General features: G+C 39.1%; 1 protein-coding gene across 3 annotated transcripts in view; it reads right to left on the bottom strand.

Annotated features, from left to right (window-relative positions):
- Positions 1-20,223, bottom strand: part of fam189a1 (family with sequence similarity 189 member A1) — a 120,935-nt gene extending 100,712 nt beyond the window's left edge. Inside the window, exon 1 of one of the 3 annotated variants that reach the window (XM_038283792.1) lies at positions 19,544-20,223. In XM_038283792.1, the coding sequence (XP_038139720.1) occupies positions 19,544-19,783 (240 nt within the window). In that variant the 5' untranslated portion in view covers positions 19,784-20,223. Of the gene's footprint in view, positions 1-6,369; positions 6,441-19,543 lie in introns of those variants that run through there. The other 2 variants (XM_038283794.1, XM_038283796.1) reach the window with 2 other exon arrangements.
- Between the last annotated feature and the right edge of the window lie 303 nt (positions 20,224-20,526).

Here is a 20,526-nt window from a genome sequence, read left to right as displayed (position 1 = left end):
TTTAGTTTGTCCAGAGTTTAACAAAATATAAGCTGTAATTTATTAATTGGTTTGTTTTATGGATGGTAAAAATATTCAAAATGTGTTAAAGATTATCCAGAAGTTAAGAAAGAAAATCTACATTTCTTGTTTCTGGAAAAAAAAATTAAGCTTCAGTGAAATGGTCAGGTAGTTGAGTGAATATGAGCAAAAACCTAACGTCCACAGAAAGACTTAAAGAATTCAGCAACAGTTAAACTCATTTAATACCACTTTTAAAATGAGAAAAACTCATTTAAAGCAAGATATAAGAAGTGAGAGATGGTACAAGACCTTAGTAGTATGAATAATCATCAGTAGGAAGCACAAGAATTGGACGGTGTTTCATCACCAGCAAATCATCTCTGTTTTTATCAGGTTGCTGGGTGAAACCAAACATGGTGAAAAAGATGGAGAAGGTATAAAGGGGGACTGAAAAACATTGAGTCATAGCAAAGATGGTGCAGAAAAAAAAATGCTTCACACTTATTATCCTGTCTAAACAAACCACCTTCAGGACCCTGAAAAAAGGCTTTGAGCTGGTCGTGCTTGTGCTGCTCCCACACACTCATTCACACCCCCTCCCATTCACACACACATACTGAAACAATGATAAACTGGACCTATCAAAACAGACTTTTGTCTCATCTGCTGAGAGCTAATGAGAGGAATTCAGAAGCATGAGATGCGGTCAGACTCATTACTCCAATGAGCCGCAGCTGTGACTCCCTTCCACCAAAAATGTCTCCCTTTCTCTCTGTCTGTCTGTCTTTCCTCTGCTAATAACAATCACTCTCCTCTCAGCTCCTTGTTGTGCTGTTTCTTTCATATTTTCTGCTCACCCTCCTGCAGCCTCTCTCTCATTTTGCCTGTGACGAGCCTCCTGTCACTCTGATCATGTGCAACAAGCTCCCTCTCCTTCTTATACGAGTGTCTTCTCTAAACCTAATCTTATTTATGCTGACGAAAGAGGATAAATCAACATGTACACATCCCTCTTTCATTCCCATACCACATACAATAACTGAAAAAAAGCTATAGTAAACATTAAAGATGTATTCTCAGAGGTGGTCCTAAAAAATACCGCTTCTGGTCTCGTAGGTATTTATTCTAGTATCAGATGGAATCATACTGGCGTAAAAGTTGTAGTTTTTTCAATGCATCTTTTTTGGAATTGCAGAATAGGAATCAAGGAAGGACTGCATAAGAGGGCCATGTGGTTTAACAGTAGAGCAGGCCACCCATGATACTGCTTATTTTTTAATCCACCTGTCTAGGGTTTGTGCTTATTGCATGTCCTCTACCTGATTACGGCCAATGAAAGCCACTAGAACCACCTAATATTTAACAATGAACTGCATTAATCTTACTGCCACAAATATTTGTAATATTAGAATATTATCTTACATTAATTTAACCTACCACTGAGGGAGTTTCCACGGCTCTTACTGTAAGCAAGGTTATGCTGCTGCTTTATTTACATTAAACTGTTTTACTTTTTTTTTATATATATATAATCGCACACTATACTGATCACCACTGCAATATGTACATTATCATGATTACAAAAGTGCAACTGATTTTGAAAATTTTCTAACAAATATGTCAAAAAATAATTCTCCAAATATAGTGTATGATACACTATATTGCCAAAAGTATTTGCTCACCCATCCAAATTATTGGAATCAGGTGTTCCAATCACTTCCATGGCCACAGGTGTATAAATTCAAGCACCTAGGCATGCAGACTGTTTTTACAAACATTTGTGAAAGAATGGGTCGCTCTCAGGAGCTCAGTGAATTCCAGCGTGGAACTGTGATAGGATGCCACCTGTGCAACAAATCCAGTCGTGAAATTTCCTCGCTCCTAAATATTCCACAGTCAACTGTCAGCTGTATTATAAGAAAATGGAAGTGTTTGGGAACGACAGCAACTCAGCCACGAAGTGGTAGGCCACGTAAACTGACGGAGCGGGGTCAGCGGATGCTGACGCGCATAGTGCGAAGAGGTCGCCAACTTTCTGCAGAGTCAATCACTACAGACCTCCAAACTTCATGTAGCTCAAGAACAGTGCGCAGAGAGCTTCATGGAATGGGTTTCCATGGGCGAGCAGCTGCATCCAAGCCATACATCACCAAGTGCAATGCAAAGCGTCGGATGCGGTGGTGTAAAGCACGCCGCCACTGGACTCTAGAGCAGTGGAGACGCGTTCTCTGGAGTGACGAATCGCGCTTCTCCATCTGGCAATCTGATGGACGGGTCTGGGTTTGGCGGTTGCCAGGAGAACGGTACTTGTCTGACTGCATTGTGCCAAGTGTAAAGTTTGGTGGAGGGGGGATTATGGTGTGGGGTTGTTTTTCAGGAGCTGGGCTTGGCCCCTTAGTTCCAGTGAAAGGAACTCTGAATGCTTCAGCATACCAAGACATTTTGGACAATTCCATGCTCCCAACTTTGTGGGAACAGTTTGGAGCTGGCCCCTTCCTCTTCCAACATGACTGTGCACCAGTGCACAAAGCAAGGTCCATAAAGACATGGATGACAGAGTCTGGTGTGGATGAACTTGACTGGCCTGCACAGAGTCCTGACCTCAACCCGATAGAACACCTTTGGGATGAATTAGAGCGGAGACTGAGAGCCAGGCCTTCTCGTCCAACATCAGTGTGCGACCTCACAAATGCGCTTCTGGAAGAATGGTCAAAAATTCCCATAAACACACTCCTAAACCTTGTGGACAGCCTTCCCAGAAGAGTTGAAGCTGTTCTAGCTGCAAAGGGTGGACCGACGTCATATTGAACCCTATGGATTAGGAACGGGATGTCACTTAAGCTCATATGTGAGTCAAGGCAGGTGAGCAAATACTTTTGGCAATATAGTGTATTTAGTTCAATAATAACCTAATTCAAATCAATTTACTGATTTTCTGAAGATTTTAAGGTCAGGAATCACACCCAGTAATCTTTTCCAGAATGAGCAGCATAAATATTTCTTTGGTTAAACGTAAACCTAGTATATGGGACTGGCCCTTGATCGACCTTTTACCACTTGATGGAATTTCTCTAAGGTTCAAAGTAGTATCAGAGGTCAAATTTGACCTACTCATAATACACCTCTAACTCAGTAAGGTTCAAGGGTTTGGTGCTCTGAAGGAATAACAGCTTTGTTAACAGTTGTCTATAAGAATCAGACGGTTAAAAACTAGGGAAAATACTAATTTATGTTGTGGTATATAAGAATGCTGCAAAGGTAATGCGCCTTAACCTACTTTAGTTCAGCAATGGCCGTTTTTATTGAATAAAAACATGTTGCATAGCCTCATTGCTTCAGTTAATGTCATTATAAAAGTGTCTCAAAGCAGGGCTGCTGTTTCAGAGAACCATAATGGAAATAGGTGTCATTTCTCTAAGTTTACTAGGGCTTTTTCTTTGTGTTTAGAAGTCAGACTTTATTGATTGGAAAGATAGAAAAAACAGAATGCTCTTTGCAGTCAAACTCACCAAATTCAGCATGTAAAATGGCTGCATGCATATAGATTCTAGTAAAAGTTGCTGTAATAGAAGTCTGTCTGTCTCTTCTGACAGTTTGCTTCAAATTCCTATGCCAGGAATTTACCGTTCTCTGACTTGAAATGACTTTGATCTAACCTCATTTCAAGCTCTGATTTCTCTGATGGTTACTTGCATGGTTACTGCATGAAATGTTCATATATTATTTCTTTAAAAAAAGATTATATGGAGCAGTTTTTAAACCAATTCAAGCTCTGAAAATTTTGATATGAAAATGTGACATTTTCATTGTTTCTACCAAAAAAAAAAAATAATAATAAAAATGATAAGTATTATTATTAACCAATGACCAATTGGTGTAAATTATACCCAGACTTGGTATTCATATGATGAGGGTTTTCTGGCTTCAGTAATTACTTACGAAGCACAGTAGGACTTTACAGAAAAGAAAACTCATAGGAAGCATATTTTTAAGATTTCATACTGATGTGCTGGGATATTGATAGACTTTGAGCAGAAGAAGGAGTCAGTTATTAAACTACAAATGCTTTGATCCTATAGGTAAAAGAGCACATATTGCCTCTCTTTACAAATAAAACTATGAGACACATGGGCAATAAAATATTGTAACTGAAATTCTCAAAAAGATATTTTTTTAATGCAATGTTTTAGCCTGAAATAGAGCTTAAGCTTTGCCTTTAGAGTTTTTCAGAAAGGAAAACCCTCACCATCCCTTGTCAAAAAGCTGAAAAATTCAATCTCAGAGGGGCTTACACTCCAACAGCCACAGCTTCTACAGAGACATAACCACCAGGGACCGAAACAGTTAGGAAGTCAGATCAAAAAGAGGAATATTATGAGAGCGTAGCAGAGGGATGAGGCATGCAAACCGAGCTGAAACCATGCCAAGAGAAACACTCTGAGCACCAGAGAAGGAGGAAGCTGAAATATCAACCTGAGGGAGAAGCTACTGGCCCATGGGGGGAGGGGGGTGGGGGCTAGCTGGCCCGATTTGAGCTGAGCAAACACCTACATACCAGCTACTCCCTGCAGCACAGGATAGAAATCCGCACACATTGGCTTTCCCGTTTACCACAGATTTAATTGGCTCCTCTTTTTGTTTCAGCACCAATTAGACAAAAAAAACTCAAAGCAACAAAAACGAAGACTATACCAACTTGTGAGAAAAAAAACACCAACTAACAATACACCCTCCCTTAGGACTGTTTGGGATAAATTACCATTTAGTCTGAATCATAGTGAAATACAGTCAGATAAAAATAATCTGGGATGTTTTAGAATCAAAAAAAGTATTTTTTTTGCAACCTTGCACTCAAATAAATTGCACACTCAAGCTCTACATATTAAAGAATCATGAGAAAAAAAATTTCTTTCTGTTTAAGCTCAAGCTCACCCTTTGACATCCAAGGAAGGCTTTATAAGTTGGTCTAGGTTTAGCTTGCTCCGCTGTTAGTGATGAAACAGCAGAAGGGACCTCGAGGAAAAGCATCAGGCTATTAACATGAAGAATTGCTTTAAGATGATGCTGCTGGACTCCGCTGGGAGACCGAGGTGACTACATTATGCACTAGATGACAAATCTGATCAGTGCCAGATGCTGAATGATGTGTTTCTCTGTGTATGTGTGTGTGAGAGGTGGGGGTGTGTTGGTGTGTGTGTATGTGTGGGTGTGTTGTCTACTGAATGGAAAAGCTCCCTCTGATCTGATAACCTTTTTTAAACCATTACCTGCTGTTACAGGTTTGACCTTTGAACTTCAGAATGTATCCTGAAGGTCCCTATCTTCAAACTACATGTTAAACCACTGATCATTTCCCAAAACAATACAAGTACTAAGGTAAGTAGAGCCTATAAATGATATATAAAGATGGTATTTAGCTAAATCAAATTTATATTAACTGGTGCTGAAACAATAAATCAGATTGACCGTGTTAAATCGATTATTGAAATAATTCTCAACTAAGTTAGTAATTGATTATTTATTATTTGGAGTATAGAGACTCTAAAACGACCCACTTAGAGCATTAATTATACCAAAATTATAAAAAAATATATATGATTATTTTACATTTAAAATTTTAAAAAATGTTTTTGTCCATCAACATCATCAAGAACTGCTCATTTGGAAATGTTTTAGTTTCAACTGATTTAAAGTCTTTTATAAGGAACTCCCCCTAACGATCTCCCTTTCAGAGACATAGACAGGTTTCGGGTATAGCAGGCTAACAAAGAACCCAAAGGACCGCCCATTCCTAAGGGGCTGACGCATTATTTGCATGTTTTCTAAGACAAAACAAGGCTTTGTTTTTGGTCCACTCTGTAAAGCCTCAAACTTGGATGGGAAGTGAAATGTCTTCAAACTTGGACCAAATTGCAGTTTATTGTTTTTTAACTATTTCGGAATGACTATGACCTGGATGACTGAGTATCTTCACCTGTATATTCTATAAGCAAACTTTTTTCTATTTGATTATCCATCAAGTAACCAAAGAAATAATCCAAAGATTAATCAATTAGCAATACAATCATTAGTTGCATCCCTGACTTTCAATTGGAAAGTACTGTACTCAATTACAACAAAGCAAAAAGGTTCATTTTAGCACAGAATGATTTCCTGAATTCTGATTTACACTTCATAGGTTATTTTGTAAACCTCCATCATTTCTTCTTCCCCTGCTTTCAAATATATCTCAGTTTTTACCTGATAAACAGAAAACCCCTTTGATCAGCTTGGACCAAACTTTAATCCTCAGGTGGAACAGACACAAAAACAAAAATATATATCCATCCACACACCTGTGACTTCCCCTCTCACATTTGTACTCACACAAAAGCATCACCCTGCTCCATCCTGGGAGCTAATCGTAGAACAAAGAGAAGCCCCAGTCAGCCGGCTTCCTCATTGATCAGCTACCGAAAGCAGGAGGGATGGTCCTCAGTCAGCTTTGTTGTGCCCGGAAGAAGTTAGATCTTAAATAAAGGCAAAGGATAGAAGTCAAACACATCAACAAAGCAACATATGCCTGTTCAATGTCTGCTACCAGAGCGTAACACCGATTTCGACCTGTTACAGCTTGTAACTGGAAGCTCGTTATTACAGAAAATCCTCTTTAAACATCTTTGCTCTGGTCAAAGTCAAAGGGGAAAGCAGATACCTGTGTCTTTACTTAGAACTTACAAATAAAAGATGACATTCCGACAAAGAGCTGCGATTTCCTGTTAAGAGTTTCATGAATAAGTCGGTAAAACAAACAGGAGCTGCACACTCCCCCCCACTGTTTATTGCTCCTAATGAATTATTATCTCCTAATGCATCTTAGAGCTAACAAAGGAATACCTGCAGTCTACTGGACAGATTTGTTTCTGGCTGTCTTGTGTGGTCTCTTCCTCCCCCCTGAGCTCAGTTCAACCTTGCAGGCCTTTTGTATTAAAAAGTCTGCATGCAGACTGACTGGCAGCCTGGTTGAAGCGCAGCAGCAAGCATTCTGTCTGAAACATCTTTGGGTCAGACCAAAGCAAGAGAACAATAGAGCCAACGCAGAAAAAAAGAGGGGGGTGCAGGGGTTTGTGAGGAGAAGAAATCTGCCATGCGTACAAATAAAAATGTATCATGCATTCAAAACGTAAAACCATCTCCCACAACACATGAACCCCATCCTACTCTTTGTCTTCACGGTCACATTTATATCCATCAGTTTAAGGTCTGGCAATGACCAGCAAAAACTGAGAACCTGCAGCTTTCATCACACATCAGCCGCTTTCACACTTCAAAGATCAGAATGGTGCATAATGGCGGCTGTTTTTATGGGGTTTTTATGTGCATGCATTTGGTCTTTGAATACAAAGGAGTGTTTGCAGGACACACCAATGGGCAGGACAGATGTGAGTTTTATCATTCTGACATCTTTGAATGTCCCCTAAAATAATAAAAGCATACTTTATTTCTAGTACAATAAGCCTGTCAAAAACAGCTACAGTATGTTAAAATCCCTTTAATTAGTGAAAAGATTTAGAGATCAAATTCTTCTGCAAGGTAGAAACTGAGGACAGGGTATAAAACAAGAACCAAAATATAATAGTAAATATGTTCCACAAGGTGCATCGTTGCTATTTTCATGTGTATTTTGATTATATTTTCAAAAGGTAATATTATAACTGAGAAAACAGGTTTTATTGGAATGCATTTTCTAATCTTTTTAATATGACAACATAATTAATTTTACAGTGAATTATGTCAAGGTTTTAACTACTCACAAAACACCTCATTGTTAACAGGAAGTGAAAGTGGACAGATACAACTCAAAGTAATTTTCAAAGAGAAGTGCTGACCCTCTCGTCCTCCTAACCTCTACAGTTAAGCTCCATCAGACTCAAACTGCTGTGCTCTGGTTCATACTTTGCTGAAAAATCTAACCTGTGTTTCCTAACACCTGATGTGATCAGATCTGCATCAGAAAAATCAAGGCATTTCATATTTCCTGTGAGATCAAAAGGAAACCTTTTTGCCTTCTAAAATACTCATCTATGCTGCTTCCTTGCTGTAATTACACCATGTGGAGTCCTCTAACAAAGAAGCACACAGTGAACAATAGCTGAGGAACTAGATAAAACTAAAAGTGACAAATGGGAATCCAGTCTAGAATCCTCTGAACTTAGCAGAGCCTGATCATAAAGGCAGGAAATCAATTTGTCACTTTGAAATATCAGAGCTCACTGTAGTGTGTATTTGGGGGGGGTGTATGAAAACGCTGCTAGAACGCCCTGTTCCCTTTCCCATCATGGTGCTGAGTGGTGGCACTGGAGTGGGGGCAGAATGCACTGGAGGGTCCTTAGAGTAATCAGCAGCAGCAGGCTGAGTGCCTCCTTACTTATGACAGAAAGGTCCAGAAGGGGAGTGATTTGCACCAGCCCCGCTACACCTCAAGACAGGCAGAGTGCTGACATCACTGCCCCTCAACCTCCACATTTAACATATCCACAATCAGCTTGAGTAAAGGAAACATGAAAGTAAACAGCAGACAGATAACTGATGGTGGCTATTAGCTAATCGGGAGGAGATTTAAGACAGGGCGGTCCAGCCTGGAGCGAAGGCGGCCTGCGCTGACCACCGTCCCCATTTAATCTGAGCTGACAGGATGAGTACAGCAGGCGAGGAGGCATGTCCTCTGCTGACAGCTGGGAATAAAGTGCAACATCCAAACAACAAAGGGGTGCTTTATCTAAAGTCTTACAACAATCCCTGTCCAGCACAGCTGGACAAATCTTATGATCCATCTAGATCATGTAAAGCTTTGACTAAAACACAAAAACAAACTGCCGTCCTGCAGGGAAGATAATGTGCAAAAATGATTAGCTCTAACAACACTCCAAATGGTATTGTTTGGATAATCCCATTGATACCCTGTGTGAGGATAATTTTATACAATAATTTAAATGCCGATATAAAAACATAAAGGTTTGAGTGTCCCATCCTCACAGATATTTAGATTGTTTAGTTTCCTCTCACGCTTGCAAAGCTCTGACTGAATGAATTTAATCAAGTATTTTGTAATGGAGTTTTCAAAAATAGCTGCAAGACTATAGAGTTACTATTAGTTGTTATCAGATTCATTACTCTGAGTTCTATTGTAGTGCTTGAAGGTTTATATATATATAGAAGGATAATTGCACTTATTTTTAATTTAGTAATTTTAATGAGGTGGAAGCACTGAAACACTGTCTGAATACATGTATTAAAATGATGATGATGGCTAGGATGAGGAAGTAATTTGGTTATTTTCTGTTTTTCGAAAGAATCTAAGTGGTACAAAAAAAGAGAAATATTTAGTTGCTGTCTATAAATTAAGCAATTTCTAACTTATTTTTCCACAATCAGCAGACCCCACGCCTAACTCAGTAACCCAAGTGGAGCTCCGTCCACCTAATTATTAGAAGAGGAGCATGTTTGGTGTGCTGGTTTTACCACATTGCCCACTGTTCAATGGCTACGGAAAAAGACAATTTCTTCATTGTTGTCCGCAATAAACAGCTTTTGTCCATGCATAATCTCCCAGTTACAGAAGAACAGAGCTGCAAGGTTTCATTTTAGTTTGGATGTCAGTTTAACAGGCACATTGCCAGAGGAAATTTTAGTTTGTGTGAATAACTTCCAGAACTTTTTTTTTCTTTAATACCCACAGCACACGGCAGGATTTACCAAAGATCCCTTCTGTTTGTTGCAAATCTGCAGATGCTGAGTGTGGACAACACTAGAGTCTGAGGCGGCAAGCTTTTCTAGATAAAAGTGAATGAGCCTAAAAACAGCTTGTTCTGAAAGGGGCTCAGGAAAGCAGAACTGAGGAGGTGAGGTCTTGTTATCTGTGAATGATCATGTGCAAAAAGTATAGTTCATAGACAGATCCTACTTAAAAAGGAGGGATCATACTGTAGGTCTCCTTTAATTTGCACTGCAATGAGCTTATCTTGGATAACAATGGAAAGTTTTTAACTTGTGATCTTCGGAAGATCCCTTTTGACTATGCAAACCTTCAAAACAAATAATAAACAGTGAAAAAAAAGAAGATCTTAAGAAATTATATTTGAAGGCAGCAGTAGCTGACTCTTATAAAGTTGTCTTGAGTGATATTTCCCGCTACTGAGATGGAGTGCTTTGACACATAAAGGAAAGAATAGAAAATGCATCTATTACGACTGTAGCAGTGTTTCCACCACATTTAAATGTGAGTTTTAAGCAAACTATCAAAAGTAAAAATAAAAAATAAAAAAAAAGGAAATTAAATGTTGCAGTGTTTCATTTGGTTTAAAGCGTATTAACCAAGGGACGTAAAGAGTAATGAAGTCATATGTTGTCATTGACGTCATCACGCATGTTCTAGCACGGACCACAGATCAGTAATAGAGGAAGGTTGTTCTTACGTTAACTTGTCCATTAGTAATGTGGTGTTGCTTCCAAACATGTCTATGTGCTTAATAGGAACATCAAGGATAATGCCGACAACAGAAACAGTTGATCAGTCATGTGAGGTAAAAGTTTCCTAAGTCAGTGCGGATTCAAAAAGAAACACCTCGTGCAAGTGTAAAAATGTTTTTGCAAATTTTTTATTTTGCTTTTTTTTTTTGATTAAGCTTTTTGGACGCAATAATTCAAAATGTGCATTTCAAGAAGCTGATGGAAAGCACCTTGTATCTAACATTTTCCTTTCACATAGAGAGTACTTCTGAACCAGTGCATTTGTGTTTCTTTTTTGTTTATGCTTTGAAGTCTCTTCACACTGAGCCTGGTTCTGCTGGAGTTTATTGTCCTGTTAAAAGTGAATTTTTCCTTTCCACTGTCACTACATGCATGGTCAGGATTGCTCATACTGAGCATTGTTCTTAATAGCTTATGAACATTGGGTAAAATTTTGTGTAATATTTCTTAAAAGGATATTTTTCTTTGTTTGATGACATTACATGTCATGAAGAATGATTTCACCTCTTGAGCATTTTGTCTCAGTATAGATCAAATGAATCTCTATGGGGTGTCAGGAATGCAGCCCCGGTAGTTGATATAATTACTCACTTTATTCACCTGCTGTGCCCTCCTCGCTCTCTAATTATCATAGATCTTGTCCACTTGCTCCCGCTGCTTTATATACAGCTCAGCTATCGTGGCCAGAACATCATACGTGTTAGTTATTCATGTTTGTTTGTTTTGTTAGAGTGTTAGTTTTGGTAAAATCCGTGGTTCATGTCCCTGCTCTCGGGGGCCAGTGTGTAGAAAATGTGTTAGTGTTTGTCTCCTGTCTTCTGATTGTGTCCCGGCTTTTCTCCGCTGAGCCCTCAGGGTTTTGGCTTCGAGTGCGGGGAAAGCCAGTCTTAACTCCCGTGATCCTGGCTCCTAGGAGGGGCCAGTTTAAAGTTCTGCAGTTCTCCTGGTACCATGTCTTGTCTCTGTTCCTCTCAACTACTGCACCTGCCTGTCTCCATCTGAGTGTGTCTGAAACTTAATTAAAGCACTAATAAAATACCAACTATATAAATTTCAAAAGCGTATGAATTTAAGTGGTCATAGCTACAGATTTCAAAGAAGTGCAGAATTTTGAGATGAATGTTTTTTATCAGATCAATGTATATGAATTTTTATCAATTAATTTTTAAAAGGCCACATTTGGGCACATTAGGAAGCCAAGCACTATGGCAATCTCTAAGTATTTATACACTAATAAGGGGTTTGAGAGAAAAACCACACAAGTTTCCACTCTATTGACACAAGGGTTAAACTGCTCCTGCTCAGGCTAAAGGCAAAGAAAAGCTGAGTGAATATAACTCCCACACTACTTTCATCTGTCTACTTTGATGTTATGAATCATGAGGGACTCTACAGGCACAGCATTTTTAATAAATATTATGTCAGCTTCCCTGACAAACACGCTGGATTCAATACTTGAAACAGACAGAGAGCTTTTATATCAGAAATCATGACAACTCTCCAAGTGAATAACAGTTAGGTGTGAGTGCTGAGCGAGGCTACCATTGGGTGAGTGTGGTTTGTCTTAAGACCTGTTGCCAGGAAACTGCATGGAACTAATAAGTCAGCTAATTAATGATAATTCACACCGGCTCACTGCAAAACCAAAGACTCAAAAGAATAATGCAAAGCAAAACATTGTTTTTTCTTTCTGCTTCTACAACAATAAATACTTGTCTCACTTGTTTTTTCTGGAACCATTAGAGGGAAATATTCTTTAAGATGCACTTTATCCAACATCATTTAATGATTTTAATAAATATAATTTAATATAATTTTCTTTCTCCCACTTTTCTCTTTAATGGACAAAAAACATATAAAGATGCTCAATGGAACACTATTGTTTAGATTGGACAGCACAGTGAAAAGAGAACAATTACCTTATTATCACTGGTTTCCATTTACCTTGGAAGATGGAAATTGGATCTTGGAACGAGGCCACCCTAAACCTGATTACCAGCCAGCTTCAATTCATAAAATGTGCTGTACTCAGACCAGAGTATCAGGGTATGTTCACACCGCAGACAAATAAGAATGAAATACTTTATGTGATTTGGTTACAGAGAGAAAGGCCACAGCAAACATATCTGATGATTTTTGTGTTTGTGTCAAATTTCATCCTATTTTTACATCATTGTGTGTTGTTATGAACTTGGCACTGATATCTGGTCTGATTACTTATTTCACACACCTGCTCAGTTCTGCCCAGTTCTCATTACACACTTAACTGATCCACCTATATTAGTTTCTATTTAAACAGCCTTCAGACCAATCATCAGTGCCAGATTATTTTTGAGCCGCTGGATAGAATTATTCTAGCATTCCTGTATTCTGATTACCTGATACTGACCTGTTCTGCCTTTCGAGCTCAGAGCCTGCCTGTTCCCATCTAATCTTTTTGCCTGACCTGTCTTCTGACTCCTGCCAGATCTCTGCCTGTTTGTCTCCTTCCGCATCTCACTAGATCTCTGACCCCCTAGCTCTGACTACCGACCACTTTACCGACAACGGATTTGGCTTTGCCGTCTGGATCATCCTGCCTACATTCTTCGGTTCTGATCTCCTGAGATCTCCTGCCTATCCTCCAACCACCTATACATCAGTGTCTGGGACCTGACCTGCTAAAACTAACTTCACCCTCTGGACTTGGACTCAACTATAAGAACAGGTTAGTGACTCACTTGTTTCTGATCATCCACATCCACATTGTCGTGGTCACCAACCTGCTGTCCCTACCCACAGAGGTTTCTACCTTAGATGCCCACGCCGTTCACTCCAGCTCAGTTTTCAAAAAACGTTTTGAAAAATCTAACGGTCTGCTTTGAATACTGTATCCCACTGTTCTGAGCCTGACAGTATGTGACAGGCTTTTAGATTTCTGCTGTTTGAAGCTGTAGGTTTCAACTGCAACTTTATCTTATGTAGGTTTGTCTGCTTCAAAGTAATGGTCTTTAAGAAAAAAGGATTGTAGAACATCAAAGCAGAGATAATCATTATTTTTCTGGCTCCAATTGCCCACATTTTCAGGTAGACATGCTTTTCAACCATCTTTACAAACATCATGCTTCGTGTGAAAGCATGTCTTCCATTCATGTCGGTCACTTCACGCCTGTTCACACTGGAGTCTGATAATGGTCATATTATAATTGTTAAGTGAACAACAAAAAATGGGATCTCATCAAAAATTGGTATTAAGCATTAAGACCTTCACTAAGAGTGAATGTGGTCTTTGAGTAGCAAAATAAATCTACATTTTTCTCCATTTCAAGCTTTCTAACACACTGTTAAAGGTTAAAATAAAAGAACTGAATAATAAGGAAACTGAAATCTGAAATCCATTTCTCCATTGAGTGACAATAAAAAACATTTTCTATCCTCTTTTAAGTAAAATATTTATTTCAGCAAATACTAAAAAAATGCTAGGCTGTGATATTGCATTATGAGCTGACATAACATTGGTTGTTTTAGGCATTGTTTTGACGTTGTACTTTAGTTGATTTTCATCGTAATAAATAAAAAAAAAACTGTTAGACAACACCCTTAATCTGAAGCCAAGTTAGTAGCATATTGCTCGTTGCAACACACACACGCTAAAATGCTTATATAAAAATGGTTAAATGCAAAACATGCATTTCTTTCTTTCTTAACATAATTAAATCGAATAATAATCACATGAGGTGAAACTTGAAACATTTGATTGTCTGAGCAAAAACATGTTTTCTCCATAGTATAATTAAACCACCTGTTCTAAACATAAACTGCAGTATCATCGATGTTACTCAGAGCTGATGAGAAAGAAATGGGAGTCAGAAATGTTTTGGGGGTTTTTTTCCGCCTACAGCTGTGTTTTGGTGAAGCTCATAAAGTCGCAACATTTCTACTCTCCATGTCAGGGCTTTGTTAGGATAATTATCAATACACAGAGCCTATCTTTAAAGTCGAAGGGGAAACGGCTGTTGCAGCTGTTGCATTTCCGAATTCTCCCGAGTGGTGCCCAACTTTACACGAGTGAATAAATTTAACATGATTGGTTAAATATCAAGAGGGCGGGATTGTTGTGGCGGAAGGTTCGCAAGCAAGTTTGATTGTAGCCGGTTTCTCGAAAACATCTTGCTTACCAGTTGGCAACTTGGTGCTACTTTAGCAGGTTGCCAATGGGAAATTATATTGGAACCAAGCAGCACTTAGCAACAACACTGTCAAGGAAAGCTATGGACAGAGGAAACATGAACATGTGCAAACATATTTGACAAAAAGTAAATCTACAAACAAGTTGTTAAGTGATTTGCATATACAAAATTAGCAGTCAAGGTATACACAATTTTTTACTTGTGGAATAAGGATCATTTTCTAATTAAGAAATTGCACACAGTTATGAGTGTAAGAAATGTCAAAAAATACTTTTCACAGACAAAGCTAGTTATCAAAACTGAAAGTGATTGTGGCTGTAGTTTTTGTTTTCAGTTTCGGCACATTTGAAATTCAGATGCAAACCTGCAGACAAAGATGTCTGTGGTCATTGTGGCCACAAACGAGGCATTAGTACAATGACGGAGGATGGAGAGGGAGTCTGTGTGCATCTAAAAATGTTAGACTTTTAGAAATACCAATACCAGAATGATATCAGCAGCGAGAAAGATGTCTGCACAGGCCAGCACAAGTGGCTAATGGTATGGAACCAAACTGGTTGCACGTCTTATTAGTTTTGCACTCCATCTTTGAAAATCACCTGCAAAAAGCCCACTTAATATACAAGCAGTTTAATGCTCCTTATTTGGATTCTCAACAGATCAGTTTCTAAGTCTTTTTCGAAACAGCAGCCCCAATTTTTATCTTTAAATTAGCATTTAATCTTGCAAATGTTCTCAATGTCTCTAAGGCATTTTTCTACTCAGCAAACCCTTTTTTCATCAATTCAACAGATTTTAAAATCACATATTTCAAACCACAGCAGGTAGTGTCCTATCGAGGAAGAAAGCTGTTCCCTAAACTTATTCCATTACTTCTTAAAAGTCGCAGGGAAACGACTGTTCCAACCGTTGCATATCCGAATTTTCCCAAGTGGTGCACGACTTTACACGAGTGAATAAAATTAATGTGATTGGTTGATTATCAAGGGGGCAGGATTGTAATGGTGGAAGGTTCGCAAGCTATTTGACTGTAGCTGGTTTCTCAGAAGCAGATTGCTAACTAGTTGCCAACTTAGTGATCTTTCAGTCGCTGGATTGAATAAAGGAATAAGGAAAATAATAAAATGTTTTTATTCCTCAAAGTTGAATGTTTTCTCTAGAAATTATTTCAGACCTTACTCCACGCCTAACAGCAAACTGTCATTTCAACATGATTATTAATTAAGTCAGATTAGAAAAAGCGTATTTGGTACCAGCAGAAATCTAGAAACACCTCACAAAAATATAACATTGCCAAACTTTTTTATTCATCTGTCTTCTCTCACATATAGGTGTAAGGGACATCCCATTCTTGGATTATACAATCTTAGACAATGCTGACCCACTTTTTGCAGATGTAACAGCGTCAGCTCTTCTATGAGGATTCCTCACCAGGTTTAGAATGTGTCTTTTTTGGCTATCTCTCTAGATTTGTGGCTCTTTTATCCAGATGTTTACGTAAATACAGTGTTTCTTCTTAATTGCTTTCACTTGTTATAACACTGCAACACTTAAGTGTCGGGTTGGGTGGAGGCTTTGATGACCCAAATGCAGAGAAGAGTAGGCAGAGGTGAGTTTTGCTGATTTAATTAATGACTAACAGTCAACTGAGGAAAACATTTAGAAAAATGCAAAAATACCTAAAACCAAACAAAATTCAATAAATGTCAGGGAAAAAATGTTGGGAGCAAGAGACAAGGAAGCAACAAAACAACAAGAAACCAGCAAACAGGAACTAAGGAGGTGGTGTATATATGGGAAACAGAACAAAGGATGGGTAAATGAGTGTAAGTGTGTTAGGTATGGATAGAACTAACCAGAAGGGAGCCAACGGGAAAGGAAAACTGGCAAAAGGGGGCAACAGAGAGTAACTAAAGAAATATCAAACTGAAAAAACAACAACAAAGTCACAGAACCCTGACATTAAGTCCTCAATATTTAGCAGCAGGCGAATCTCACAACTGAACTTTTGAACATGTGACCCTTTTTTTTTTCTTCCAAAAATGATTTATAGAAGCTGTCTGCAAGCCTGTATCTTTTATGTTTTTATAGAAAATATGTCTCTTTCAAAAGTAAAAAAAAATAGAAAAACTCCCCACTTGCTGGAGCATCTTTGAAACATTTGATCTTTTTTTTTTCTCAATCTCAATGGTTGTTTGCTCCACTAAAAGGGACCATTCATTCAAGTATTCAATATTACTAAAGACAAGGCTTTCCTACCTTGAGATAACACAAAGCAGGATTTACTTTCCATCCAATCACTATCAAACAAAGCAGCTGTTGACTAACAGATCGCCTAGACAACCAGTCATCAAATGGCTTTCATGCTACCAAATTCACTCCACAATATGTCTTTGACTATAGCACAATAAGTCCCTGCAGACCACTTTTTATAACAAACACAGAGGTTTGGGTACACAGGCAGATTACTGCAGAATTTGCTGATGCTTGATGCTGAAAAAGCAGCAGAGAAAAGCTCCCTCAGAAGTCATATCAGCAAGATTGTCTAAAGCTGCTTGTGTTCAAGCCCAATGTGTAGATATGAGTATTCAGACACACAAAATAATATCAACAATTGCATTTTTCACACAACCAGGACAGATTAGGAGAAAAAAATAAAAAGAAGGAAATCTTGTTTGAGCCAAGAGAGCATATTGTGTGTAACATCATTGAAGAGAGGGAGAGAGATATTAAGCCCATACTGTAAAAGATATCAGCAATAGCCACTTCTTAAAACAGGCATACAGAGAAGCAGTTTGCATGTGAATATTCAAGTCTTATTCATTGTGAGATTAATAGCAATTTAAAGTGCATTTCAGCTGTTGACAGCTGCAGAGGCCTTTTGGCTCGCTCTGTCACACTGGCATCAAACACTGAGCCAAACCTGGCAACGCAGCTAGACTTGCAGCCAACAGGTAAAAGCTGCAGCGGATCCAGCCCTACGCAGCCTGCGGCTTTTAGCACCATCCATTGTTAAAACCAAACCTCATCTTTTTTTTTCATCCGAATCCCAAACCAACAACAGGCCAAACTGATGAGTGAGTCAAACCTAAATGTTTGCGGTGAAGGGCGGATAAGAGAAAGAGGAAGATATCGGTAGGATTTGCCTGGTTTAGCCCAATATTCTTAGGAATACTGAGTCATATTATGCCGTCCAACATGTTTGACAGTTTGAATGTGTGCGAGTGTGCGTCTGTTTGATGGAGGAGGAGGGACAGCCACGCTGAGCTCAGCAGTCACTGCTCTGTATAGGAAGTAAAGATTATGCTTTTCCTCGCTGCGACTGTGATGAAATCCCACAACACCAGTCATCACACTGAGATCCTTAATGACGTCCCACAGCGATGGCACGCACACATGCACGCACACAAACATGTGTCTGCATAAGTTAAGCATTTGTTAATGTGGGGGGTGAAACCCCAAACCGCATTAGGACAACCAGCTAAGATTTGTCACTGTGCTGCATCATACAGTTCTGCTGAAAGAAAAATACCCAACCACCTTTGATCACTCTAATGGATGATCCAGGATAGTCTCGCAGGAATTTTACTCGCACTATAAAGGGAAATAAAGCAATAACCCCCCCCCCCCAAAAAAAAAAAAGAAAAATTTAAGATTACTGTGCAATATAGCCTATTACATCAATATGAACCTTATTCTAGTGAGATGATCTAACAGAGCTCTACAGTTTCTATGTTTTTCTTCCCTCTTCAGCAGAAAAACATAATAAACAACAGAAATCCAATGTTTGAATAGAATAAAACAGAATTGAACTTTATTGTCATTATACTGTCACAAATACAAATCAACAAAATTAACTCTCTACATTTTAACCATCCCCTTAAACGTAAAATAAAAGATAAAGTGTAAAATAAAAGATAATAAAATATTTTGAAGGTTGTAAGGATCTCAGGGGGTTATGCTCTTAATGTGTAAAAAGGAGGGAAAATGTCTCTCCTCTAGATAGCAGATGAGGAGGTGGTCACAGAAACACCTTATCCTGTAACTGTTGCTGCTAATAAGCTTATACGCTTGTAATGACAGTTTTCTCAAACAAACTTCCCCTCACTGAAAAGGTCTCATGATGGTTTTTAGCTTTCATCACTTTCTAAGTATAACACAGTGTGCTGTCTTAACCAGATTGAAGGTCTGAACATATAAAAAACAGCTTAAAAACAAAAACCTCTATTGATCAACTAAAATTGCAAGAAAATCATAATGCTTTAGAAAATCAAACATAATGGTATTTTAGTAAATTCAAGACAGCATCAAGTTTCAGTGCCTGGAGATAAACACTCTCTGCACGGGAGCTCAGCCAATCCCACTCCAGCCCTGATGGAGAATGTTCACTGACCTCTGAACCCTGACCCCTGTGATTACACACTGCTCCCCTGTAACTATACTCAGCCACACATACAGGCACTGAGACAAAGAGGCAATTCTCAAAACACACACACACACAGATGGTCCTGATGGCACAGACCTCCCCTCACCCTTGCACTCATGCCCTACTGCCTCTATATTTAATGGAGCAGCACAGCTCCATGCAACACTCTGGCAGGAAATCAAGAACGTGTTAGTCATAAATATATAAGAAACAGCACATCTTAGATTTGCAAACTGTTAATATGTTCTTAAACCTCACTGCTGTCTTTTCCATCATGCTGAATCTTAACATAAATCATTAAAAATTTTTGAGAATGAGACAAGCTGTTATTATTATAGGATTAAAACACAACAGTTTCCTGTGTTATTGTTACTGTTTTATCAACAAAAGTAGATATTTCCCTTTATCTGCGTTTTTTCTTTTGTTATTTACTTACAGAAAAACCTGCCCAGAAGGGACATGAGTGCCTCACTCTGGGCGACGTAGTTAGAGCCAGAGCCGCGAAGCTGACCGCCAGGATGAGACTCCCCAGGACCATCTGAGAGACTCCCAGAGCCAGCATGATCCTGGTCCGCGTGCGGTACTCCCTCAGGCGGGACAGACTGCGGGACAACGACGCGGGACTCAGGGATCCGGGGCCGCTGCTGCCGCCTCGGGGCAGCGCGTTCACCGGCATTGTCTCCACAACAAAAATATATAAATATAGTAGAGGGGAGTCCTTGAACCAGCTTAGATGGCAGGAAGAATAATGAATAAAAAAAGCATCCAATAAGAGCGGTGATGTTGAGCGGGAGGACGGCGTGGTCAGAGCTCACCGAGGATGATCTCCATCAATTAAAGATGCCTGAAAGGAGGAAAAAAGGTGGACTGGATGAGGCATCACACAGACAGTATCTGCGGATATTTATTTAGGTCGAGCATATTGAAAAAAAGGAACAACTGAGGTCCTCTCTGGCAAAAAAATAAACCCATTCCATCAAAAGTCAAGATGAAAAATCCAAAACCGATTTTGCTGCTGTCACCCAGCCATGCACCATTGTCACGCTCATTTTAACTTAAAAAGCAGGAGATGGAGACCAGAAATAAATTATCACCAGAAACTATGAGAGAGATTTTGAAAAAAATACTGAAAGAAAACAAGCTTTCTGCTTTTTTTGTAGCTAGGTAAAGGTGCAGATCTAAAGGAAACGCGGTGTTCAAAGGCGACAGCAGCAGCAGCAGCAGGACAGGAGGCGCTCTGCGTGTTGGAGAGCAGCCACGGTGCGCGTCTGCATGGCTGCGCGCTGCGCTGCGCTGAGCTGCGTGGACTGCTTTACTACGACAGAGAGGGGAGAGAGTGGGAGGGGCTGGGGGATACAAATAATGATAGGGAAAAAAACTAATTTCGCAGGAGATGCATGGTAATGCAAAAATAAATGA

This window comes from Cyprinodon tularosa, unplaced genomic scaffold (genome assembly GCF_016077235.1).
Source record: "Cyprinodon tularosa strain WSP-4 unplaced genomic scaffold, ASM1607723v1 ctg197, whole genome shotgun sequence".
NCBI classification, from domain to species: Eukaryota; Metazoa; Chordata; class Actinopteri; order Cyprinodontiformes; family Cyprinodontidae; genus Cyprinodon; species Cyprinodon tularosa.
This window is presented reverse-complemented; position numbering and strand designations above follow the sequence as displayed.